This window comes from Pogonomyrmex barbatus, unplaced genomic scaffold (genome assembly GCF_055798465.1).
Source record: "Pogonomyrmex barbatus isolate J1 unplaced genomic scaffold, ASM5579846v1 scaffold5, whole genome shotgun sequence".
Classification (NCBI taxonomy): Eukaryota; Metazoa; Arthropoda; class Insecta; order Hymenoptera; family Formicidae; genus Pogonomyrmex; species Pogonomyrmex barbatus.
In genome coordinates, this window is record NW_028297149.1 from 7,012,691 (window position 1) to 7,039,979 (window position 27,289).

Below are 27,289 nucleotides of genomic sequence, written 5' to 3' on the forward strand. Positions count from 1 at the left end.
TAAAATTATTATTTAGAATAAGAATTCATATTTACATACGTTTAATAACAGACATCGAACGGCCGACGTAAAATTTTCACGAAGAGGTTTAACCGCGAATTATGTATTATCTCGCACCTAGCTGAGCTAGGTATCTCCATGATTATAACATGGCGCTTATAGTGTTGAAGCGCTAACACAAGTGCTATGTTACAAATGACATATTTCTTGTCACCACCTAATATTATACTGAAACATTTATAATGTCTAGATACGCCGCGTTCGACCCGTTCTGGAATTGCCTTAACTTCCAGACGCGAAGCATCGGCCTAGCGCTCCGATGTATGGAGGGAGCGTGTCCACGCGCGCGCGCGCGCGCGCGCTTTCCGGTGCCGCACTGCCGCCAGCCGTGTACCGATCGGCTTGGCCTGACAAGGCCGTCACGCGCGTCCGTATCTGTCAGTCAGCGTTCGCGCACGAATGCGACGGTACGGTCGTCGGTCGTCGTGGCGGGTTTTTACTCGGCACCGCGCTCACGGGAGCCCCAGCTCGGGAGAACAGAGCTGACGTTTCTACGTGAAGCGGGAAGGGAAAGTGGTCCCGCTCCTCCATCTCTCTCCTTCTCTCTCTCTCTCTCTCTCTCTCTCTCTCTCTCTCTCTCTCTCTCTCGCACGCACTTTCTTTCCCACGGGCTTTTTCTTTTCTCTCGCTTTCTCGCCAGTCCATTCGGAGGCGTTCCGCCGAGCATCCGTACAACCGCTGGGGCTGTGACCTGCTTCCGCTAATATCCTCGCAGCGGTCCGACAGGCGGACGAGCACTCGCAGGTGAGAGGAGCGAAACGTGGATTCCGCGGACGTGGAGGACCACTGTGCGAAAGACTCCCTCCGCCTTGGTACGACGCGATGATTTTGGCGGGTTTTGATGATCGTCATCGCGACGCAACAGTCTCGGGAGAACGGATGGGTGTTTGACAGATCGCGCTATCTCAACGCGGTCGAACGTCCGTCGAGTGAAAACGTACTTCCAGGCCGACGTGATCGCATGTTTGACCATTCGGCGAGGATGGCCATTTCCAGTCACACGGTACCGCGGGGAGCGTTACACGCTTGGAATGACACGCAATTAACATGGCATTATAAAATCGCGCTATTGTGTTGCGCGTTTGACGTCGGAGGGTTAACGCGATTACCGCGTGAGCCGATTACGCGACGTTATTGAATAACAGGAAAGATTCGCGGCCACAGGAAGGTTGTCGATCAATTATGTTGCATTTCACAAGACGGGCGCCTATCTGATAAGAAAAAAACGTGCTACGAGCAAATTTAAATTGCCTACGCGATTATGGAGAACACGAGACGAGAGCTGCTCTGAGATCGCTTCTTGCGATCGTACAGGCAGGCGTTACTCCGGGACCGTTTAGTTTCGCCTCGTGAAACCCCAAATATCGCGGGAGAACGTTCAATGAGCGTGGCTTCACGGCACAAAGTTCAAAGCGGCCTGACAAAGAGCGGGAGAGGACAGGTGTATCCGCAGGTGTGCTCGAGTGTTATCCCAGGCATCCGGCTTGTGGAGATTCGATCGCGGTAAGATGTTAATCGCACGTGGATCATCTTCGCTAATGGAATTTCTCCTAGCTCTCTCCTCGTAGTTCTCCTCTTCATTACGGAAGGTCGAGAAGTCGATGCTCATCGACTACCCGAGCCACGAGCGACGAGCGGCGCGGCGCGGCACGGTGCGGCGCGGTGCGCCGCGACCTTGATCGCGCACATCGGCGGCTCGGTGCCACCGGTATAGAGGTACGCACGGTCTGCGCGTCGACGTCGATAATTCGCACACGGCATACATTCTCTCCGCGTGTCCTCGTATTCGACGTTCCCGCGCCTCCCCGCCGCTGCGACAAGCGCGCGAGCGGATCTGACAAGTATTTCGGAAATGGTTCTCTCGCCGCGTACGAGAGACGTTTTCCCTTGCACTTCCGCTCACTGCACCACCCCCGTCTAGACCGACAAAGTCGACCGGATAAGACGCAATTAATTTTTGAGGACAAGAATCGTTTGCCCGTCGCACAGGCTGTAATCGCGTGTAACTACGACTATTATGGATATTTGTGTATTTGCCATAGATACATGCATTAACCCTTCCTTGCGGTTCTATATCGACTTAAATTCGACGTAATGTTTTGCGATAGTCTGTCGCATAACTGCTCAAGGATTTGAATTAGTAGACGATTGTAATTAACATACTGCATTTTTTTAATCTTCATGCATAAACATAAATTTTTGTCTAATAATAAAAATTCTTCGACCCATATAGACTCGCCCGCGATAGATAAAAATAAAGACGTAGTATTTGATCTCGCTATTTGCGAGAAATATTTTACAATTTTTAAATACAAAACCAAGACATATTTTATCTATTGTTTTGCTAATAATCTGGAATAATCTTACGTTTAGTAATATAGATGATTTAGTAATAGATGACGATCTTGTCTAATGATGATAAAAAATAATAGAATATGGCAAATATGATCTCCATTTTAAAGAATTGATAATTGTATTGTGAATTCAGATCTTTTTTTAAACGTTGGACGTGCGCTACTTTGTAATTTTAAATAATTTGATATGCGAAAGGTAAATGTACGATGAATTTAAATCGATTTGCTAGGTCAACTGTTCCAGTGTAATTCTTTGCATCTAATATTTAATTTTCGGTTTGATGCGAAGTAACTCGTGGTAATCGATCGTGACGTTTCAATTGAGTGATTTAAGTCGCTCTAAATTACGCAATTACGATTGATAATTCTCGTTTTCGATACCGCGAACTATCGATGGGTCGTGCCATGCCGTCGTATCTATCGTGATAGAGGTCGCATATCGATAATGTAGGTCATGCATTTCCGGCCTTGCACATTTGGCATCTGAATGTCGATTGGTTTGCGCGTCCCCGTGGACCGATTCGGTTGCTGTTCCGGAGAGAACTATTATTCTCGAACAGTTTGGAAAATTTTATGCGAAACAACTACCAACTTACAATTAAATTTATTCAGCAATGTGCAAGAAACAAATTGCCTTGAAATCAATGACCCGTATTCTCACTAATATATTCTTTTGTCGAACATGACTAAATTTTAAACTTATTTATAAGCCAGTCTTTTGTACATTTAACAAAGTATTATGCAAATTTAATAAAGTATATACAAATGATACAGTATTATCATTAACTTTATTATTATATTGATATGCAAATAGAGTGTAAAATCTTTTAAATTCTATGAAACGCGAATAATTAATTAATTTATGTAGCAATCAAAATATTACAGAATTATATTTGACTAATTTTATTTGGTACGTGATAACACGCGTATGAATCGTAATATAAATGTTTTAACTGATACACTGAAGATATCTAAAAATGATTTTTAAGTATTTTTCAAATTTTTTCGCATCCTTTAAATATTCGTATCTAGAATAAAGGCATGAAACGACAAACTTTAATATCAATATTTTTGGTAAATTTATGGCAATTTATCACATTAGCTATAGGTTTGACTATGCGCATTTTACGTTATTTAGTATTCTGTATTAATTCGATATTCGATCACTTCTAATAGAAATCGTCCAATTTAGGTCATATGTTCCTACAATCGTGACAGATCATCGGATGACCTTCGAGTCAGCGTATACCTTTGATAACATGCACTCGATATACTTAATCGAATATTCGAGAATAGCAAAATATTTGCCTTTTATTATATCACATTTATTATTCGTATTCCTACGCACGATCGTTACTCGAACGCTTTCGTGACGTTCGATCGGTTTATCGTGCCAAATCGCTTTTTACACCTCTCGGTATGACTCGATTCTTTGTTCTGCATTATCTGTCATTTTTTACGCCGTTATTCTATGCTATATCAGGCTTTTTACGAAACAATTTCCAAGAACAAGGCAACGATTTATCTTATTTCGCGTTGCTCGTAAAGCAATTAAAACAGATAATTGTAAAGATCCGACAATTAAAACCGTAATACGCAGTATCGGAATTCGATGTCAAGATATAATGCAGAGCTTTGTTTTTTTTAAATCAGCGCTGCAATAAAGCTTATGAATTCTCCAAAGGAAAATTACTGTGAGAAAGTACATGTAAGAGAAGTAACTATTCTCTCGCGAGAATGACACTATTTTCGTTTCTTTTAATGTGAAATATTTTTAAACTACTGTTCCAATTTTGATGTCTTAATTAACGATTTATTATTGCAGGGCCGATATTTTGTAACTCTTAACGACGGTATCGTTATCATTGCGTAAATATAATATATGAAAAATAGATAATATAGAAAAACTGCGCACGACTGTAACGATAACGATACTGTTGGTAGGAGTTACAAAATATCGGCCAATGAATACATTCCGACGTGTTATGAATTTTTAAAACATTTTTTAGAATATGTGCCTATTATAAATGTATCATTATACTTCTATCTTGATGATAAAATTATAAGTTATACAAGTATAAATATATAAGATATAAATAAAAAATATATTTTAATAACTATGTTGAATTAATTTTATATACATACACACACACACACACACACACACACACACACACACACACACACACACACACACACATATGTATATAGTAGAATTATCAGTTTTAATTAAAATGCAGCGTTTTTTCCAAAATATCAAGAAGCTCGATTAAAATTATTGTCATGAAGAGATGAATTAAGCTTCTTTAACGTATCTGATAATCTCTGACAGTTCCCTAATTAGCGCAACTTCCGTTAAGACGACATTTCTCGTAGGCGTTAGTAGGTAGCAAGCGTAGGTAGGTATTGCGCGAGACGCAAGATATGTTTCTTAATGGTTCCTTCACTTATTCAGTAACAATTTGTCTTTTAGAATAAATTGACAAATAGAAAGATTAATTTGAACGTCGGAGCGTGGCTTGTTTTCGAAGGTACCACGTCAAAACTTTGCAAATTATCATCTCGCGCTTATCCTCTTCCATGGAAGAGGATAAATTCGCAGACTATGATTTTTCCGTATAACAAAAATAGATATATGACGATCGATCAAAGTTCGTAACTATTAATCAAGAAAGGAAACTGTTATATTCTAAGCTATTCTGCAATTGTAAATTGTAACAAGTAAAAAAAAATTAATGTATTTCAGTACAACGCAAGAAGAAAATTCACATTTTCATTTCACATTTTTTCTTCTTAATTTATTTTATACCTATAGTTTATTTTATAATTATAGTGAAGAAATCATAAAGAGTAATTTCCTATAATTAGCAATTTTAAGAAACGTATATGACGTGTTGAATAATCGACTTGCAAATGACTGCGGTATGTTTGCCAATACTCAAGAGCTTCAAGGAAAATAATACATTGAGTGACGTAATGTACAAAATATATCATTTTACATTATGTGCCGCATCACATATATGCTTATTGTCATCTTTATATGTTCATTTCAATAGCTTCAAACCAAGAATATCTCTCGAAAATGTCAGCGAGAGAATGAAATTCCTGATTTAAGTGAGAACATAAACTCTCGCCCAGATAAGAATGGAGTAGTCGGAAGTTTCGAATTCCAACGTTAGTTAGGGTTAGTTAGGACAAATATCCGGAATAAAAACAATTCGAATTTGCACAATAAATTCAGAGATATTTAAGATAGCAAGTCGATATGTCACTAATATTTGACAATTATCGCTTTGACTTGCCGTTCTTTAATACACGCCGACAAAGAAATGTTGTGAACATTTATCTTGTGCCATTTACTGAGTCATTATTGATACAATGGACTTATGATTTAATGTATCTACAATGTATCATGCAGTTGAAGCCAGATAAGCCCCAAACTAATTTTATATCATATTAAGAATAAAGTACAATATAATAGATTTAACTGAGAGAATCATAGCCAATTTTTCGCTATGTAGGATTTTAATTGCTAAATTTCTATATGAAATAAATTCAAACAATTATAATTATTTGCGCTATAATAGATTTAAAATTAAGAATCAAAGAGATTTTATATTTTGAAAGAAATTAATGTAACAAAGGACACGCGCATACTTCAAATAGCTTTTTGATATTCAACTACATCTTTTAATGTTAGCAAAATTTGCGAATAAAAAGATTTCTTTTATACTTATTCACAAATTTGTTTCGCTGAAAATTAAGATTAATGATTCTGTAATACTGTGATTTTGTAATACTCTATGCATAAGCGAAAGAATATCAAACTTTTCTAAAAATATTTCGAGAAGCTAATAATCTAAAGTGAACGCAGTAACGAGTAAAAGTAACAAACTTTATCTTGGTACGTATCAATGGGATATCATTGCGAATAAAACGTACTGACAACTTTTATCAATGTGTAAACCGAGAAAAAGATCGTCAGACAAACGTTATCACTAACCGGATCTACCGCTTCTTTGAAAGATAACTGGACGTTAACGAACTATTAATAAACTCAAAATGCATTCTGACAGATATGTCTGCTGTCGCATTTTGATGGTTAGCATTATTCACTTGATTATAGCTATCCAGTCTTGCAGTCTTATTGCTGCCGCTGGACTATGACGTCAAAAGCGAGGAATTATATGAACATTTTTCCGTATTACAGATGCGAAACATTCCTTCGTATATCGCTGATTGTGCAATAAATTCGTGGAATGTGCCGAAGATTCTCCTTTTGACTCGTGTGCGTGTATTAACACAATCATAAATCTTGATTAACTGTGATAAGATTTATTTTTGCTGGAAATGTAGGACACATACAAATTGAATTATACGTTCATTAAAGAAGGACAAGAGAAGAATGCTCTCAGCGTATTTTGCTAATTTATACTGTCAAAGGCAGACATAAATGCAAAAGATGATAAGCAAAAAGAAATTAATTTACTTTCATATGTGATACGAGAGAGAAAAACTCAGACGGTTTATTATCTTTCGCTTCTGATGTCAACATCCAATATGGCTGCAGTAAAAGACTATAGGTTCTTAATTATTAATTTCTAATAATTATTATTAATTTCTGTCGTGTTATGTATGCACATTATTTTGTCTCAAAAAAATTCTATTATTATTCAGTTTAGACAAAAACTTGTTTGGACACTTTTGTGAAAACAACCATGCTGATTACGTCGATATTCACCGATTTATTATTTGACTCTTTTTTTCAACCTCTTTCGCTTCGCTGACGATTACAACTACGAGCACAAAGGATTTGTGCTTTGGAAGCCCCTCGTGTTGCGAAGAATACGTGTAACGCTAGACTGGAAAAGGCTTCAACGGTGCATCGGTGCATTCGTTCGTCCGATGTATCCAACGACAAGATCGAAGCTCATACACAGAGCCGTTATTAAATTGTTTCGCATTGGCGGCAGTGACTTTCGCATCGCTATCGTTTTGTCGCAAGCTGACGCATTACTTATGTACAATGTGAAACTTCGAATCTATTTCTGAGGCTGAATTTATCGAACGGCTTTGACCCTCTTCATGCTTGGCAATGTTATCGGCCGCTATAAAGTTATTAGACGTAGGGTCGTTAAACGCACACCTTCCGTAACTTTGCAACTTCATGTGCTTTGATGCGTTCTTAATGTGCGGCATGTTCCCGCTCTAATTCAACAACTTCCGAACGATGTCAATCTGCTCAAATTGATACGACTGGTGTTAAATGATGACGTTAACATGATAATGTGATTAGTTGACACTAAGCACAATAAGAGATGATTGTTTAATCGCGTTTTCGAGACAGTTTCTACTTTCATTAAAGTTAAAACTTAAATCCGCATCATCTCCAAATCCCCTGTCTAAAGATACCTCGGATATCGAATTGGGACAGCGATAAGGTTACAGTATTCGCAAATCTATCGATCGCTGATCACCGTTGAGATCCACGGATGAAACTACGGTCATACCAGCGGTAAAAGCGAGCGTTCGATTCGCGCGAGTGTGGACTATCGATTGATCGGTCAGCCGTGTGCACGAGGCTGTTTATAGTTAGATAAGAGAGTTGACGTAGCAGGTATTACGTAAATAGTGAATTATCCCGTATAGAGTTACCCGTATAACTCGCTCATTCTTAATACAGTTGCATACACGTGACCATTGAGAATTCGTACATTTATCAATTTTCTCGTAGCTGGGATCGAAGTCAGATCTTCTTTCTTAAACCGTGAAATTTGACGTGACTCACGTTATCGTAGATATACGATTGTCAAATCAAATGGTCGTTAAATTTTTATCTTCAAACCGCCGCTATTCTCTCATTCCGATATGTAAAGATTGTGTTTCGATCTCGGATTGATCTCCAACCGATTTCGTATGCATTTACACGAGACAATATACGTACAATATATCTCCCTCCCCCATTTCTACCACAAGTATAGACATTTCCCTGCTGAGGCATAGAACATTTCAAGCCATAGAACATTTTATGTCCACAAAAGTTGACATTTGTATGCCAATTTTTCTTTTCAAATTCGAGTTTCGAATTATCATTAGACTTCGGATAAATGACGCTTTTTATATTTACCGCGTCCTGTTTGTATTTTATTATATCACTTTGCTTTTATTGCTTCGGTCGTTGATGATCGGAGAAATTCAAATCTTGTCCAAGCTATCGCTAGACTTCAAATGAACGTCGATAATGCGTGGATGTCGATATCCAACTCAGTTTCTCGAGATCAGTTTGGCTTCTTAAAGGGGTGAGGAGCAAACGTCTCATAATATCTTCGTCATTTTACCGCTCCGAGATATAAATACGAGAGATGGTTTTTTTATATCGATCTGGATTGGAACTCCCCTTACTACGTGCCGCGAGCAGGTGTGAATTATTCTGTTAATGGTTATTGCATCGAGGTCGACGATCCTATGCCTTAATGGGTTTGCAGGACACTTAAGATCTTCTTGAGGCCAGACGGCGCCAGTCTCCCGGCTCCTTGCCATTACCGACAACGTATATCTTACGAAGTGTGCGCATGCATAACGCCAAACAGTTCGATCATCGATGAGCAAAACAACAAAACCAATAAAAGCAAAGAAAAACATAATAAAATATTAAAAATAAAGAAAAACATGATAAAAATCTAGTTCGCAACAGAGAGATATTATTTAATAACTGTTATGTAAACTTTTAATATACTTTTATAATATAATAGAAACTTAGACAGAAATATTAAAAATTTACTTTATATTATAAAATTTGTATCAAAGCGTTATTGAAACGTAGTATAAGGTGTACGTAGATCTTTGATTAACTTTGATTAACTTAATCGACGATTTATGTAACTGATAGAACTATTCACAAAATGTCAAACAATATCACCTCTAATTTAATGTCTTGCTATGACAAATAACAAAAAAATTCTTAAAATTAAAAATTCTATTTGACAAAATATTGCAGGACTTGATAAATTAATCACTCGCAGTTAAGCTAATGACAGTTTAAGTGAAATGATCATATATCAGATAATTATATCTCTTGATATTGAGTTATATCTTCATAGACAAATTACAAATATTACAATTGTGTATCTTTTTTTTATTTGATAACAGAGCATTTAGAAATAATATTTCATCGCATGAAAAATTTCATTAAAGTGTAACATGTAATTGTAAATTGCAAAGTCCATCGAGTAACAATTTAAAATTTTGTTACATCCTTATTTTATGCATTTGCGAAAGACATGAATATTTCATCGCAAAATGAGCCTTTCAGAAGCTAAATTGATCGTTACGCTTTCTATAAATTTCTTACTATTATAGTATCGTGTGTGTGTGTGTGTGTGTGTGTGTGTGTGTGTGTGTGTGTGTGTGTGTGTGTGTGTGTGTGTGTGTGTGTGTGTGTGTGTGTGTGTGTGTGTGTGTGTGTGTGTGTGTGTGTGTGTGTGGTGTGTGGTGTGTGTGTGTGTGTGCAATTATATAATTTATAATTGTATTTATTTCTTCTATTTTTTTTTTCTAATGAGATACGCGATTAGCTCGTGTTTTCGAATCGCTCGATCGGAGTTGCGTCCTTGGTCGAGCATCATTTTCCTTGTCCGTGGTGCGCGGCCCACATTTTTATCGACGGAATTTTATTTATTTTTAGAAATATACGATGAGAAATGCCGACCGCTCGGCCCTTTCGTTACGTGAATCGAACAAATACACGGATTTGGAGTAACTCGAAATGTAACCTGTAAAAGTACCGTCGCGTTTTTACATAGAATGTCTCGAATATGTCTTTACTATCGATCAACTATCGATCTCTACAATCGATATACAATCGATTTACGAGAATCTTACCGAATGATTTTGAAAATATTAATCAAAAAGATAACTTAAAATTTCTTTTCATTAACGCTAAGTTCTTAAAGTAATAATGCGTTTATATTATTTATATTATTAATTATTAAAATTCGGGGCAACGTGCATTTAATTGTTTCTCTGTCAGATATATATTTTAACTGCATAACATAAATTTCGTATTGCGTCAAATATTAGCCAGCTGAGCCGAATGTTATACATACTCTTTCCGGGTCAATGACCGCGCCGCGTATGACGCACGTCAGGCAGAGAAATGGCAGAAATGAGGTGAGGTTAGTCTCGAATCAGCTGATAGGAAAACAAAGAGACGCGACTCTGTTTTTTATTGGAGAATAGACAAAGTGTGTGATCTATATAGCGTATGATTCGATTTTCAGCTGAATGAGGCTGATGGAACCTTTGGGTGTCGCCCAGGACATCGTGGAGCCGGCCGTATTGAAACGATGGGCTGATTATCCCATCCAGTATCGATACACGAACTACTCCGATTCAGTTCGAGAAACGGCACATCATACCATAAGTCCCTTCCCATGTCAACCGTCGCTTAACAACAAACTCGCGCTATGGTAAGATTATATATAGATTTGAAATTCAATGTCATGAAAGCGATTTTTCAAATGTTTCTCAAGTTATTTGCTTAATAAGAGATCAAGTTGATATAATATCTTAATGCAATATTAAGTGATTAATAAATTATTTCAGGACTGGAGATATCTCGATATTACAAGTAGATGCAGTAGTAAATCCTACCAACGAGACGATGGATGATAATAGTCCTATGTGCCAAAGAATATTGAACCGAGCTGGTTCTGCGCTCAAAATAGAGATATTTAACGAAATAAAAGGTTTGTATTCTGATTGTATCGACAATGGTGGAACTTCTGCCTCAATATTCAATATGTTATAATTTTAATTACAGAATGCAGAACTGGTGAAGTAAGAGTAACACAGGGTCATGGATTACCTGCTCGTTTTATTATTCATACTGTTGGACCAGTTTATAATGTCAAGTATCAAACAGCTGCGCAAAACACGTTACATTGTTGCTATAGGTAATTTATATATTTAATTTATGTAGGTAAACATAAATAAAATTTTTTTTACTTTTGTTGTGATATTAATAAAATATTCGGGAAATAAATTTGATTACAAAAAAATGTATAAACTATATAATAATTTTAATTTATGAAAGAGTTAATCAAGAAGCGCTATAAAACCACTATAAAACCTGTCACGAATTCTGCTTTTTGCTTATGCTTCCTTGTAGCATCATGCAATTTGTCATCTGTCTACAAGTCATGAATGATAAAAAAAAATTATTTGAAATTTAATAATATAATTAATAAAAATATCTCTTATTACATACTTCTTGCTCAAATTTGTTATTATAAGTATTTTAAGTACAAAGTAGCAGAAATTTGATTATAATAAAATTATAATTTTTTTCTATTTAAATATATATTTAATAATAAGAAATAAAATACAAAAAAATGCAATATATGATATAACTATAATATAAAAATAAAAAGAACTAAAAGTTATAGCAATACAATTGTAGAATAGATTTTTTTAAATATGCGTAACGATATGCATAAGTTGAGATATTTCATATTACATCAATATAATTGTTAATATAATTGTCAATTATATTTTTTATAATTTTTAGAATATATAATATATCAAATTATATATTTTATATCACAATTTTAGAGCAGACCAGATGTTTGTGCGCTTCATAGTAATCGTTCATATAGAAGTAGATTCGCAAGCAATTTATAATCACTTTCTAGATTTTTCGTAGCAAAAGATTTAAATTTTTTGATCTTATAATTTTTTTTATCGTAGAAATGTTCTACAAAAGGCGAGAGAAATGGGATTGCGTACCATTGCTCTACCAGTAATAAATTCAGTACGGAGAAATTATCCTCCGGATGCAGGAGCGCACATAGCTCTAAGTAAGTATAAAGCAAGCAAATATTTGTATCAATTTAACACGTGATAAATAAATGATTTTTCCTTTTCTAGGAACTGTACGTAGATTCATGGAGCAATACAGCGATTCGTTAACGTGTGTTATATTTGTATTGGAACCATGTGATCTTGGAATATATGAAGTCCTTCTGCCGCTTTATTTTCCCCGAAATTTGGCAGAACAGGATAATGCTTGCTGGCAGTTGCCGAATGATATTGGCGGAACGGATGGAGAACCTTTACTCCCAGATAGACAAATTAGAATTATTGACAATCCTCAGCACGCTTTGCACGGTAACGAAACGCTCCATTAAGTCCATATTAGATTATGTATTGAAGATTAAGATGAAAGTTGATCAATCGAAACAAATAAATATTCATTTTTTTCCATTCTAACTAAATTTTTAATAAAATTTTATATAAGCTTAATTTTCAATGTGAAGCCTGATACTTTATAGTATTGTAAATACATATTGAGATTTAATCATTGGTTTCTACATTTCAAATTTTTCAAATTGTCACGGGTTTCCCACACTGGAGTAATAGCAATCCCACTTCTAACATTTCATCATAAATTTAAGAAAATTTAACTGATTTTAATATATTTTTTTCCATTGAAACATCAGGTATCAGTAAAGAATTCATTTGCATAGAAAAATGCATAGAAAAATATTAAGGAGACAGTTTGTAAAATATTCATTTATATAGATTTGAGAAATTTTATTTGGGATAATAACCTAGGTACAGTGAGAGAATCTAAGGTTAAACATGATTTTTTTGAGAAACACGTTTCCTATTTACAGGTGACGAGACGGTAGAACTTTCGGCACAATTGGAGACTTCGGTCAATATTGGTGAGCATGCCTTTGCGCAAATGCAAGGTGATCTGGACCGACAGAGACTTTTAGGAGAGAGACCACCTGCCGATCCATTGGCGGATATTATGCTCAAACAAATGCAGCATAAAGAAAGGTATGAAATTATGAGATTGTCCTAACAATTTTGTCAAGATTATTTCAATATTTACGTTCCTTTTTTTTTTTTATAGAAATAAGATTTTAAATAAGTTTGTAAATTTTTAAATTAGCGAAGATAAAACATAAAGTTATTTTTAATGTTGAATTAAAATAGTATGATAAATTATTAATATTAAAGAAACGTTGATTATTTTAACTATTTACGAGAGGTAATTTTCTTTTTTTTTTATATTACACTAAACTTTTAAATTAGCGCCGAACTATGTATAATTTGAAATCTGCGTAAAATTCATCAAATTTGCATTTGTTTCGTTGATTCCTACCAAACATTCAAAATTGATAAATCGTTTAGTGTAATGCAAAAATTGTGTAACTGTTGTAAAGTTGGCTTTTTGTACAACACATCAAATTTTGACATTTCTTTTTTTTAATTTTAATGGCGCTATGTTTCTCTCTACTTTATCCACGCAGCAACGAGAAATAATCACGTACTCGGTATGGAAAACCTGCAACCTTCCCTGATAATTGAAGAATTGAATGTTACTACTGAACATAAATAGATTTCTTCTATATCGACGTTAAAATGAAAAATGCATTATATTTATGAGCATGTAAAATGAATAGAGAACTTTTATAGAGATATAAAAGACGGTCGATTATATATATTATAATCCAGTTTACTATATTGTCTCTTTCTTTTTTCTTTGTTTCTTTCTTTTTGTGATTTGGATTTAATCCTTCCTGACATTTGAGACCGCAAATGCCGAAGCTATTACAGTCTTTTTCGAGCTCATAATCTTTTTATATTTAACAAAGTTTATTGATTACTTTTGTAAGATAATTTATATGTAATTATCTTAATTAACGTATATATATATATATATATATATATATATATATATATATATATATATATATATTATAACTTAATGTGTATTTTTAATATACATGTTTAATTTTCCTGAAAAGCGCAGTTTTTTTTTCTGAAGCTTCTTCATTTGACGCTAATTATGTACACTCTTAGAAATTTCTGCACAAATAATTGTGTATTTTTTATAACAAAATTTTTACTAATATTAATTAGTTTCTATTTTTAATGTCCGAACAAATAATTATATTGATATTACATGTATTATAGTTGACAAAACGATATCCTATCTGTCATATATTGTTTATAGACTTTTGTATGACGCACATACAAAGTTTGCTTCATCTAATACCTGCTTCTAATTAATTTCAGTATCACAACATTATTTGCGTCATAGAAATAAATCATTCATTCAGATCTGACATTTTCTGTCGCATTAAATGTTTATTTCGAGACGGAGATTGTCATCGACGTCATTTTATCGTGACGGGTTTTATTATAGCGAAACAATAGACCTATGTGTGACTCGAACCATTGATTATATCAATGGTAGTGACTCATTACTCATGTGATTATTCTTTTACGAAGTGGAACAATCTGTTTTTTGCTTTAATGAGATAATAGTCGATCCTTCCGTCGTATTATAAAATATCAATAGCATTTTATACGTAATATCGAAACTGAATAATCTTACAAAATGAGATTTATTCTTGAGAATAATGAAAGTCTATTTGGATACAGATAACTTTACAAATAATTTCGTCGGTTAACATTGTTTTAACTTCATCCGTCATTTTACAGAGCTATCCAGATATCAAGGAGTACTTTCGTTTCATACTTTCGTTGTAACACCTTGGACCTATTTAATCGAGATCACGGTCACGAAACTGCAGTCTTAAGCAACAACGTGATGTAATCGCGTATAATGTCAATGTCTTTATAGTTTAATTTAGTTTTTTCTTGAAAATATATAGTAACTCAGGAAACGATGCGTATCTCATATATGTGCTAGTTTGTTTTTTGTTTTTTAATAATTTTGTTTTTTAATAATTATCTAGTTTACATTAGTTTAAATCGAAATTATTATTTCTTTTTTATTTGCGGAATATATAATTGAATTATAATTGAATTTTATTTTTTAATATTCTATTTATATGCATGAGTTATCTAAAAGTTCGCGAGAGACGGCGATTGTCCCGATTAATCTGTAAAGCATATATTTGCCTTTTCAACCTAAAACAAGCCCGAATACCAAATGTTTCTACTACGCACGAACATTTTAGCGAAATGCTAATTTGTCGATGTTCACGAGGTTAAAGCATGTCTTTCTCAAAATTTCTCAATATTTCTCTATATTTTTAATAATTTTTTAAATAATTTCACAAATTATGATTGGATATACAAAATAATTTTATTGTCAAAATAATTGCAACAAGATTGCGCCTTTTCAAATGGAAATAATCCGTTATGCAAGAACATCGTTTGCATAACTGAAAGAAAATTATTGTTTTGAGAAAAAAGACCTAAATGAAGGTTTTATGCACAAAATAAATAATAAAGGTTTCAAATATGCACATTTAAGTTTAATAAATCGTTCAATCTCCATCTGTCAATTTGATTTAGAACATATACATCGCAATGGCTTGTGTATCGAAATGGAAACGTTATCCGTTCTTTAGATTGGCCTTCACAGTCGTCTGACACGAATTCGATCGAAAATACATGATCGATCATGAAAGGGTGCTTCGAAGAAAGTCTGTATTTATGCTAAAGCAGCTGTGTCGTTAAATTCAAGCAATTTGCGAAGGTTCACCTTTCGTTTAAATTATGCTGAATATTTCGCTTAAAAATGGCCGTATGACGTTTAATAACAATAAAAATTTGAATATTTTTCTAAGCAAATTCATAATGACGTCTGATATCCGCGCATTTAAAATTCTTTCCTCATATTTGTTTTTATATTAAGTAATAATTCACATATGCAGATAATGCACATTCTTTTTTTATTTAAAATGTTCATACGTGAATGTGCCCGGCAAATAGCGCAACTTCCTGTTTCCCGATCGACTCATTACAAAAATGACTGCAAAAAAGTGCAGAGAACGACAAACGTTGACAGTTACTCAAGGCCGCGTCGCGGGCGGTATATTACCTGTAATTAAAGGAATACACATCGCGATCGAATTAAACAACGGGCTCGTGCGACCCCTACTTCGCGTCTCGTCGCCTCGCGCATCGAACACGCAGCGTTTCGCGAGTCGGGCAAGCGCCGTGCGGTGCCATTCCGTAGGACCCGGCGCGGTGCGGGAAAGATCTCGTAGACGAGACGTCGTAGTCGTCGTGGTCGTCACGGACGTCGCAGCCGAGAGAGGCGGTTCTCTTTCCTTAGGCAAGGCGGTTCGGTTTGGTTTCGTTCAGTTTGCCGCGACTCGTCACGCCGTTCCCATCCCTCTCCGTCGGCGTCCCTCGGCACCGATCGAAGAACGGAGCTGTACGTGGTGTCTTTCGTCCGCGGTACCGCGAGATAATCCTTTTTTAACCGGATGTCGCGGGAAAAGACGATCACGCACGGCTGCTAGTGAGCATCCGATTGCACCTTTTCTTCTTTCCCCCTCCCCCCTTTTTTTTTCTACCGAGGCAAGATCGCGGGAGGTGAAGTCACGTCGAAGGGAACGTGACAACAGAATGGTCATGATTGACATGGTGGATGTCATCGAGGATGAGGACCGGTGTGTATCAGGAATAGTGCTCGTTGCTCATTCGCGCGTCGTCGAACCTCGTGCACGATTCAGACAGATTTCTGTCTCGTTATCGGTTCACTATTGATCTCTGTTCTTTTATTGGCGTCCGTCCAATACATTCCCTGTGCCGGTTACCGTCAAACAATGTACAGGAGCCGATAATGATTGACCCAGAATCAAAGAACTTGTACGATACAATGTTATCACGATTTGTTCCACCTGCGCATGTATGCTCGATGTATTTCGGAGCAAGAAGGAGTTTGTGACTGATTGACATGTGAATATGCTTAAGTGACATTTTTTATTACGATAGAATATCTTTAGAATTGGCTACTTGTTGAAAATAAAATAAAATATAACAAGTACATATTACAGCTGTGCATTACGCTGTAAATACTAATGCAAAGTTCATGAGGGTATTTGTCGATTAAGCGTATCCATGATATTTATATGTATGCTTTACAAAAGTGCCTGTTTGTGCACGTCACCTTTTATGTTTTATGCAAAACAGTACGTCTTCTGTATCATAATTAAAGCTGCGCATTGTACATACTCGAATTAACAAGATACGAGCCATATTTCCGGATTGTATGTGCATCACGCTGCCAATTCTTCTTTGAAATTTGTTTCGAATTAAATCATCGATTTAATAGAAAAATTGTTGATTTTGTCCTAACTGTTTAATGATGTTTTTTTTTCGATGTCTTATTCGTAAGAAAAAGATTTTCGAATTTGCTCTAAATCGTCCGCACAACCAATGGTGCTTCTACGATGTGTTTCTATATTATTTGATGTATTATTAAAAACTTTTTAAAAATTTTAATATTATTGAAAAAACATGTATGCGTGTCTACGTCGCAGTAGATTGAAAATATTAATCGAAGCACCAATAGTATTGGCAGCAATTTTTAAGGAAAATTATTCTTAATTCGCAAATTTATCGTAACTATGAAAATAAAATGTGTGCATTAATCGTATTTGGACAATATAAAAAAAGACTCATGAATTGAATATTTTATATTACAAGATAAATTATTGTTTTGTAGGTACGAAAGGCTTCTTAGGAGAGCAAAGACAGAGGATTTGACTGAAGTCTCCGGGATCGGCTGTCTGTACCAGAGTGGCGTGGACCGGCAAGGCCGACCAGTGGTGGTCTTCGTCGGCAAATGGTTTCCAGCCACTAAAATCAATCTAGATAAGGTAAAGACCTTTACTCGCTGAAAATCAATGTTGTTATACTAGATTAGAAATGTCATCGTTCAACTGATAGAAATTTGACAGAATGGCCTTACTGAAATTTTAATCTTTCGTGATATAATTCCATAAATCATAATCTCAATATTGGATATTAGATCGCAATTATCGTCATTAATCTTCTGTGGTAGAATTTTTAAATAATCGAAGATTGCAACAATATACTGCTAGTCTATAGCCGCTCTTGGTTGCCCTTTGTAATTTAATCGATATTATACATTCCTTTGGAATGTATAATAGAAAGTGTTTTACAGAGGTATTCTTATTTTATAGTTGTCTTTAATTTTTCTATGCTCTTTCATTACGCTACATTCATATACATTTAAACTATATTATTGTGTATATATTGTCCCGATATTTCAGAATCAAACATTATTGAAAAATTGCTCGCAAATTAAAATGATACGATCTTGAGGTGCACGGTATTTTCTAAATGAAGATCGCTTTATTTTTCCGACAAGTACAACTTTTTTAGGAAATTTCAACAAAAAGTATTATGTTAATTTTGTCGATGTTTGACAGTCTGTCTGTAGAAAATTGGAAAATTTTTTCTAAACAACTATCAGAGATATTCGATATCAAATAGAGAAATCTATTTCCAAAATTTTCATTGGCTAAAGTTCGTGAAAAACAAATTTTTTTTTTATTTAATATCGGACCGTTTCGGAAAAGTTATTATAAAAAGTTATTATAAAATAAATATATAATTGTTTCTTAATTATGCCATGTTGAGAAATTGTATCAGTTCCCTCTTTTTCAAGTATTTTAGATTCTTGTCAATTTTATCGAACTTGTGAGTAGAATGTCGGACTCGCGCATGCCACTCGATGCGTCATGTCACCACTAGGCCAAGCCTCGATCATTTGGCACCTATCTTTGCGCCAGTTATGCCCGGTTGTACCATTTCCTTTCTCCGTCGGACTCATCCTCATTCCGCTCATAGTCCGAACGCAGTGGGATATAAAGGCGGGTGGCGAATCGATATTTACACGTCCAGAAATAGACCGACCGCGGAACGAGTTCCTCCATGGGAGGGCGAGAACGGATTGCAACGTTGACGCGACGCTCACCCCCATCCTCAATGAAACTTTCTCACCCTATTAACCCATTTGCATCGGTGACGAATACCACATTATTGGCACTTGTGAAGTAATCGGCAATTGATAGGCAAAAAAAAAAAACGAATAATTATACAAATATTTTTTTATCGATATTAACATCTTAGCTTTGCTATTTTGCTTAGCTTGCAATTTTGCAAAAACTGACAAAAAAATGGAATAATTTGCGATGTATCAATCTTTTTTATATATAATAATATATCTCAACTTTATTAACACAATAATTTCTTTTTTAGACATTTTCTGATACTATCAATAATAAGATATCTCAGGTGTTAAATAAAGTATAAAATGAACGAATGATTTAAACATATTCATGTGAAGCATATAAATAAATAAATAAATAAATAAATAAATAAATTAATTAATTAATTATTATTATTAAAATTAATTAATTAATTAATTATTTTAAAAAATTCGATATTTAAAAGTAGAACCTTGTTAACCAGAACGCGTACTTTTTTTAAACTTGTCTCTATATTTCTATATACACGTGCAATTTCGTAAATTATTCTACCTTAAAATGTCATGAATATTTTAACAATCGCTTTTTGAACGATGTATTTACGTTTTACTGTGACTTGTACATCATTAATTATTTGTTCATATAATCCAGATTTTTCACGCGAGAGAGAAAAGCTTTTAATTTTGTATAATATTTCATTTTTCTAACAATTGCTTTTTGAATTGATTTATTTACGTTTCACCGTAACTTGTACATCGTTAATTACTTGTTCATATAATTCAAATCTTTCGCACGAGAGAGAAAAGTTTTTAATTTTGTAAAAATATTTTTTTTTTTTATTTCGATTACCGATTGCGATCTGTTACCAATAGTCTAGGATGCTTCGCTACTTTGATTTTAATCGAGATAAGAATATCAACGACGTCATATAGAGATTCGTCGGTACAGCTAAAAATATAACTTTGCCATGTAGCGGCTGTTGAATCAACGTCATGTATACATAGCGTTCGTGCGAGAATGCATGTTTTAAGGCAAGAAACGTCAACGCCTATATTACCACCCGTTATCAATGCTGAGGCCCTTCGTTAAATTTGTTAATTTAAAACATCAGATTTTTTAATCTTTTTCTCCGCACTTTTGTTCCGTATTCGCTGACCTGCTTTCAAGATGAAATATTTACGCTCAATTAAGATGCTAATTACACAGCGACCTGAGATAACGTGCTTCAGGGCCGCGATACAGATAGTGATACGTTTTGCAATTTACGGGATAACGTCGACGTCATTTCGACATCATTACTTGGCGCGAATTCACTCATTCGCTAGTTCCATTGATTTGTCTTCCGTCGACAAAGCAATAAAAATTCTCGAAGCGGAAAAATTTCAATTTATTCATCGTCTTATGAAAAATATAACAATCATATGTATTATATAATGATATCATTTTATCGTAAACGGACACGCATCGTTGGATCGCATAAGGATACGTTTGTGAAATAGCTTTGAAATCTATTACTTTTTCAGTGATCTATTATTTTTTCAGTGACATCATAACTTTGTATTAATAAAAGCTAAGAATAATGTAATGAAAGCATACATAAAAATTATTACATACATAATAATTTTGTAAATACCTGTTATGAATATTGAACTGATGAAAATTACAAATGTCAAATATTGCAGCATCCCTTGAAAAGTCAGTTCTTATATTAAACATTTAATGAAAATAATGGAAATAAAAAATAATTTTGCGTCAAACAAATTTCTATGAATTTGTATAATAATAATAATAGCAAATTTTTTTGCTTATGGTAATTATGAGATATAATCGTATATTGACGCACCCTAAATTTCTCACTGATGTGTCCTTGCGATATATATATTGCTATATACGAGTTCATTGATCGCTCGTAATTCTCCGACATTACTCGGCTTTGAGCGGATTTTTCATAAAGGTGAAACGATGAAATGACAAAAAAACTGCGACGTTGATTTCTTCCACTAGAATCAACAGGAGATACATCACGTATTTCACGACGTAGGAAAACCTTGCGAAACACATTCTGTATATCTCGCCGCTGACGTCCCATCGATCCCGAGAATATTTACGCAGCGTTTATTTTAGGACATATTTACCTCTGCTTCCCTACTTTTCAACTTGACAACGCATTTTTTTTACGTAATATGGATTTCAAACATATTTTAAAGAGCGCACAATCTCACTTGTCTTTTCACATTGACAACGAATGTAATTAGTGAAATATACTGATCCTTTTTTATCTCTGTGTCTCTCGTGACTTTAGGCCCTATTGTACCTGATACAATTGTTGGATCCCATCGTGAAGGGTGATTATGTTATCGCGTATTTCCACACCCTTACGTCCAGCAGCAATTACCCCAGTTTACATTGGCTGCGCGAAGTCTACAACGTGCTTCCCTACAAGTAAGTTGTACGCTTGAGATATTGAACGCATCGAATTTATTGATCGCGTTTTAATGTAGAATCACAACCTCGCCTCTATCCATTCGTATGGATAAGGCAAAATATTCGAAGCAAAATATAGAAAATTTTGCAATCTTTATTTCTCTTTATTTCAAAAAGTTTCACATTTTTATTAAATTAAAAGATTTAAAGAATATAAGAGATACATATGACTCATTAGATTTTTCTTTGGTAATGAATTTTTAATAAAATAAAACAAAATGAGAGAATGTTTAAACAATGTCATGTGTTAGTTTGGATGAAAATGTAATTTTTATTTCCTTACTTCCCAACAAGAAAAACATAGAAACTAAAATATTGTCAAATTACCATCTTAATCCTAGTTTGTTGCGCAAACACGAGCTGTCTACGCAACTTGATTCCGCTTGTTTGCAGAAATTTGATAGCGATCTTGAAACAAAGTTTCTTTTTCAGATATAAGAAGAATCTAAAACATTTCTACATTATCCATCCTACCTTCTGGACCAAGGTTAGTAATGGTATTATTGCATCGTAATTACATGCTGATATACGAGCGAAGATCTTATGTTTAACAAACGTTGTTTAAGTAAAATTGTTACGCAAAATTGTATTGTATTAAACTGAACGCTATTATTGTATTTCCCACGTTTATGCATGACGAATCATCTTTGAAACGATCGTATCAAATTTCCTGGCTATTCGTACTTCGTTAGTAAATACGCAGCAATTTTATAATAAAATCTAAGATTTGATTAATATTATTGGTCATTTATAGATACGTTTAGATGCTACTTTAACTATTTTCCTTGCAATTTTATACTAAAAAATCTCTTGACATTTTTTTTAAATAAAATAGTTATTTGCTACAGATGATGACGTGGTGGTTCACAACCTTCATGGCTCCAGCTATTAAACAGAAGGTTCACAATTTAGCCGGAGTAGAATATCTTTATGAAGTTATGCCCCCTGATCAACTTGAGATCCCAGCGTACATCACAGAATACGACATGACGGTATGATAAACGACAAAATGATATATTTTTGAGTAGATATAATCTCAATTATTTTTACTCAAGCTTATTTTCCTTTACAGATAAATGGCCTGAGATATTATCAACCGGATCAGGTCTCGTCGCCATCAACGTCTACGTAATTCGCAGGTAAAAATTGAAAATGGAAGCAACAAAGCGTCAAGATCGAGGCCGAGTATTTCGTGCATTCGTATGGTTGGCTATATTTTTGCAATGACATGCTTAAGCATGAGAATAGTAACGCACGAGATTTGTTACTGCTGGTGTATCTCATCGGTTTTTGGCAATGATAAGACGTAAAATACGACATTGTTTGGATACTGGATCTTCGAAAAAGTAGTCCGGCTCCGCAATAACTCGAAGTCGATTTGTCCAAGTGCCTCGCGATGAACCGTTTAGCAGGAGAAAGGACGAAAGGACGATCGGCCGTACGAATGTTAATATTAATACAAAAAAAAAAAAAAATCAAGAAACCACTGCCCACCTGCTTTTGACGTTGATTGGTTCTTTTTACTCGTATGCGCGCTTATGTGCATACAGGGTTTTACGTCCCCGAAAGTACGAAGACAAAACCACTTGGTACTGGACAATCCGTGTTAAGATAGGTAATCGAGAAAGCTGGATCGACCGTACGCACTGCTGGAAGTGCATTGCTAAACAGAATATATTCTCCTCATCCAGTAATAGAGCTAATAAATACTATTCGCTTAGAGCGAACATCGGCTGCCAAAACATCAATAATCAGTATTTTCATCGTCGTCGTCGCTCGCAAAACACAATCCGAAGCTGAAATATTAATCTCTAGCCCTTGTACATATTACGCTTCCTGGCAGATTCTTAGTTTTAGTACTGCCTGTGAAAGCGATAGAAGGGAAACATTTGACGACATACTAGAATTAAAAGTCGGCTTAATAAAGACCGTCGATCGCTTTCTGTTATTTTCGTATATCAATCGTTATACAGCGAAGAGCGTCTATTTGATTATTGTATATTGTCAATATTTTATTAATTCACGTCGTTGATAAAGAGATTGTGCTGCGCTGCCGCCGTCGCCGTATAGCCGCGGTATTTTCGATATACTAATAATAATAAATCATCGGCTAAGAAGAAAGAGCGGTTGGATGTTTTACTGTGATGTCATGTCTTCGGCGCTCAGCAGATTTGATGAATTTTAACACTTTGTTTGTCTTCTCTTACGGAGATTTTTGATGTCAAGTACGGAGCCGTGCTCGCGGGATGTTACCGTTGAGCGCCGAAGTCGTATGTACGGGACAGTTTTAGAATAGAAGAAGCAATAAATTTAAGAGCTTGCTCGCGATGTATTTCGGGAGGCAAAAAAATCGTTATCCACGTTGTTAAGCATTTTTAGCGATTAAAGAAATAAATTAAAGAAGTTAAAACCTGTTAATCGCGTCGATTAGCCCATTTCTCACACCCGCCGAACCACGAATATTTCTCGCCAATTATAACGCCCCTCCCTTGGCCCTTCTTTAATCTTTTGTCAATTGGTTTTTGACATAACGAGGGAAAAACTGTACCGTGCTTAATCAATCGCGGATGAGTTGAGAAAGCAATGGGTTAATTGACCACGCTACCTCCGCCGAAGATACAATCGTCGATCGAAACATACATAAGTGTTTATACGCATTGAGATATAAACAGTTATGAAATATAAAAAGTACTACTTGTAATCATCATCTGGCTATATTCGGCAAACACAACAATTGCACAATGCTTGAGTGAACGCGCTATGTGAGTGTATCTTAACACGTTATAATGCACAAAGAATCGCAAAATTATATTTGTAATTTTTCGGAAATTCATCACAAAGAATTTATACATTATAAATTTTACGTGGTATAAGTACATTTATACTTTTTGGTTAAAAATATTTTAAATTCTTTTTAAAGGAATCATTTATTTATAATAATTTTTATATTTTTGGCACACAATATTTTATGGCAGATTTTATGGCACTTGAAATGAAGTAATGAAATCATTGTCCTTGTAATTTTTATTTTAAATATTTTAATAATGTTTTATTCGACACAATTATCTGATAATGTTATAATCATTAAATTTTTATTGAATTATTAAATTTTTCTATTGTTCTTTAATGCGCGTTTACTCAATACTAATGTATAATTATTGTGTTTTCTAAATGCAGATGTTGTGTTTGCAGCGATGGGATAGTATTTTTCCATGTATTTACATGTGTCTATGTTTTGCAAAGATTTTTAATGCTTTAATCGCACTGCGAATAGTCGGAAAAAGATTAACCTCGTACTATTCGGAGGGGCCAATAGTATTACTAGACACAAATAGACTATTTCTCATTGTTACGTTTAAAAACCTCACTGTCCGTCCCTGACAATCGAGTTTAATATGTAGTGAAGATTTTCAAGATGCAACATTCAGAAGAACACGCGTGTTGACATCTATATATTTTATATTAGTCGTTGTAATTTTATTGTTTAAAAAATGTTGAAGGAGACTTGACAATTCTTATATGATACAACAAATTGTTTCAACAAAATTTGAAATTATATTAATTATAAGTAATGATGTTTAAATTTAAATTTCTCCTTTATATATAATATATTGTTATCTTTGGCAAGTTTGTACATAATGACGGGATTTAATTGATGAGGATGATAAATGCAGTACAGTTTTGACCTTATCTATATTATATTAGGATATATATATATTATCTGAATATACTTATGTTAAATAATTGAAAATTTAATTTATACTTATATTGATAAGTATTTATTTAACAATTGGGGAGATTTTCATATATCACATGTAATCTTTTAAGGTCCTAATCTAGTCTCGCATGTTTACCTATTATAGAAAAAGTTAAAGAAATATTATAGAAAAAGTATACTTTTTCGAACAAGTATTGTATAAAACTATATTTATATTACGATGCACTTTCTTTTTTAGTGCATTCGATTCTTCAATCTTTAATGACATATGTACAAAAGAACTTTTGATATATTCAATCTTTGAGTCTTCCCGCGTTACACCAAATAGAAAACTAAGCATATACTTTTTTTTAGTATCTTCTATCGCCACATTTTGTGAAACAATGTACAACTTATAAGAAAAGTTAACTCGATAATTTATAATTATTACTATAATTTTACTAAAGATAAATGATAATATGAATCATCGGCAGCGTTTTGATTATTTCGATTAGATGTATATCAACTAGATTAGGACCTTAAGCGAAATTAATCAATCATCTGCCACATTAAAATCATGCGAATGTATGTATGTGAAGTGAACGTACGATCTTGTTTTAACACCACGAGCTAAATGTTCTCTTCCACGAGAAATAAATGATTTTCTGATGCGATTAGTAATGTTAAATGTAAATATAGCAAAATACATATCTTATTTTCTAATATTTTAACGTAATAAAATAATAATGAGCTAATTAAGTCATCATTTTTTGTTGTATATGTATAGCAATTATTATAGTTAATATTATTATATTCTTTATTTTTTATCATATATATAATAGATGAAGCTCGTATTATAAATTACAATTTATCGCATACCACACACGCGCGCTCACACACACACACACACACACACACACACACACACACACACACACACACACACACACACACACACACACACACACACACACACACACACACACACACACATGCAAAACAGTTTTATTTAAAAATCATAAAATTTTGCATATAAGTGTCATAACTTACTTATCTTTTGCTCGTGTTTAAAGACTGCTAATCTTAATCTCGTACGACTTAGCATTTCGGCAATCGCTTAAACTATCCGTTGGACACCGGATTTATTTTTCGTGTGTCACACTTACAATGTTTGTATTATCTTAGAAGTGCGTAATTTAAAAAAGTAGATTTACTTAGTCATTGCTCAATGATGCATCAGGAAACGCGTAAATCTATCCGATTGGTTGGCAAAGTGTTAAATTATACATATATGAGAGTTATATATATACAAGAAAGATATATGATAAAAAGATAAAGAGAATTATATCGCAGTGGTGACGCTTCGTGATCGTACACACTATCATAATTTATCATCTATGTATATAGAATTTTGTTTAAAATTATGCATTATGAATTTGTTACAGACTTATGAAAAGTGCTGAAACAAATGTTATCGGAACAAATCTAATAATTATTACTCGTTGTTAATAATTATTATAATGTGTTAGGCTTAATTATTTTTTTATATAGCAATTAATATTATATCACGGTTACAGTTGGGTTATCAATATTTTTGTTATATATACAAAATTTCCATAATTTTATCGCGTTTTCATATAGTTCATAATTAAGGATAGATTATTATTAACGACAAGCATTGCTGCATAGTGAAACCTCGAGAGTGAAATGTCATTTATCTTTTATTATTTCTTCTCGATGTTGACGCACGACCTTTTAACAGGTGCACTTCTTTTTCCGTTGTATCCTTTTTTATAGAATACAATAAACATATTATTTCAATAAAACCTATTTTCTGTATTTTATTCTACTGACATTTCTATTGACATTTCTCTTGCAGACATCTGAAAAAGCGTGAA

General features: G+C 34.2%; 1 protein-coding gene across 3 annotated transcripts; it reads left to right on the plus strand.

Moving 5' to 3' along the window:
• Nucleotides 1-466: 466 nt before the first annotated feature.
• Nucleotides 467-27,217, plus strand: Gdap2 (ganglioside induced differentiation associated protein 2). 3 transcript variants are annotated; one of them, XR_016140509.1, is made up of 12 exons: nucleotides 467-804; nucleotides 10,694-10,882; nucleotides 11,019-11,161; nucleotides 11,236-11,368; nucleotides 12,162-12,271; nucleotides 12,342-12,581; nucleotides 13,091-13,259; nucleotides 17,920-18,073; nucleotides 21,513-21,652; nucleotides 22,127-22,181; nucleotides 22,530-22,686; nucleotides 22,767-27,217. XR_016140509.1 is itself a non-coding variant. In XM_011636124.3 (12 exons), the coding sequence occupies exons 2-12, from the start codon at nucleotides 10,698-10,700 to the stop codon at nucleotides 22,824-22,826; spliced, it is 1,533 nt and encodes a 510-aa protein (XP_011634426.1). In that variant the 5' UTR covers nucleotides 470-804; nucleotides 10,694-10,697; the 3' UTR covers nucleotides 22,827-27,217. The 3 variants fall into 3 exon arrangements, 2 of the variants coding, with proteins under 2 accessions (XP_011634426.1, XP_011634427.1); XM_011636124.3 differs by having other exon boundaries at nucleotides 470-804; nucleotides 22,543-22,686; XM_011636125.3 differs by lacking the exon at nucleotides 467-804 and adding an exon at nucleotides 10,494-10,588 and having other exon boundaries at nucleotides 22,543-22,686.
• Nucleotides 27,218-27,289: the final 72 nt, after the last annotated feature.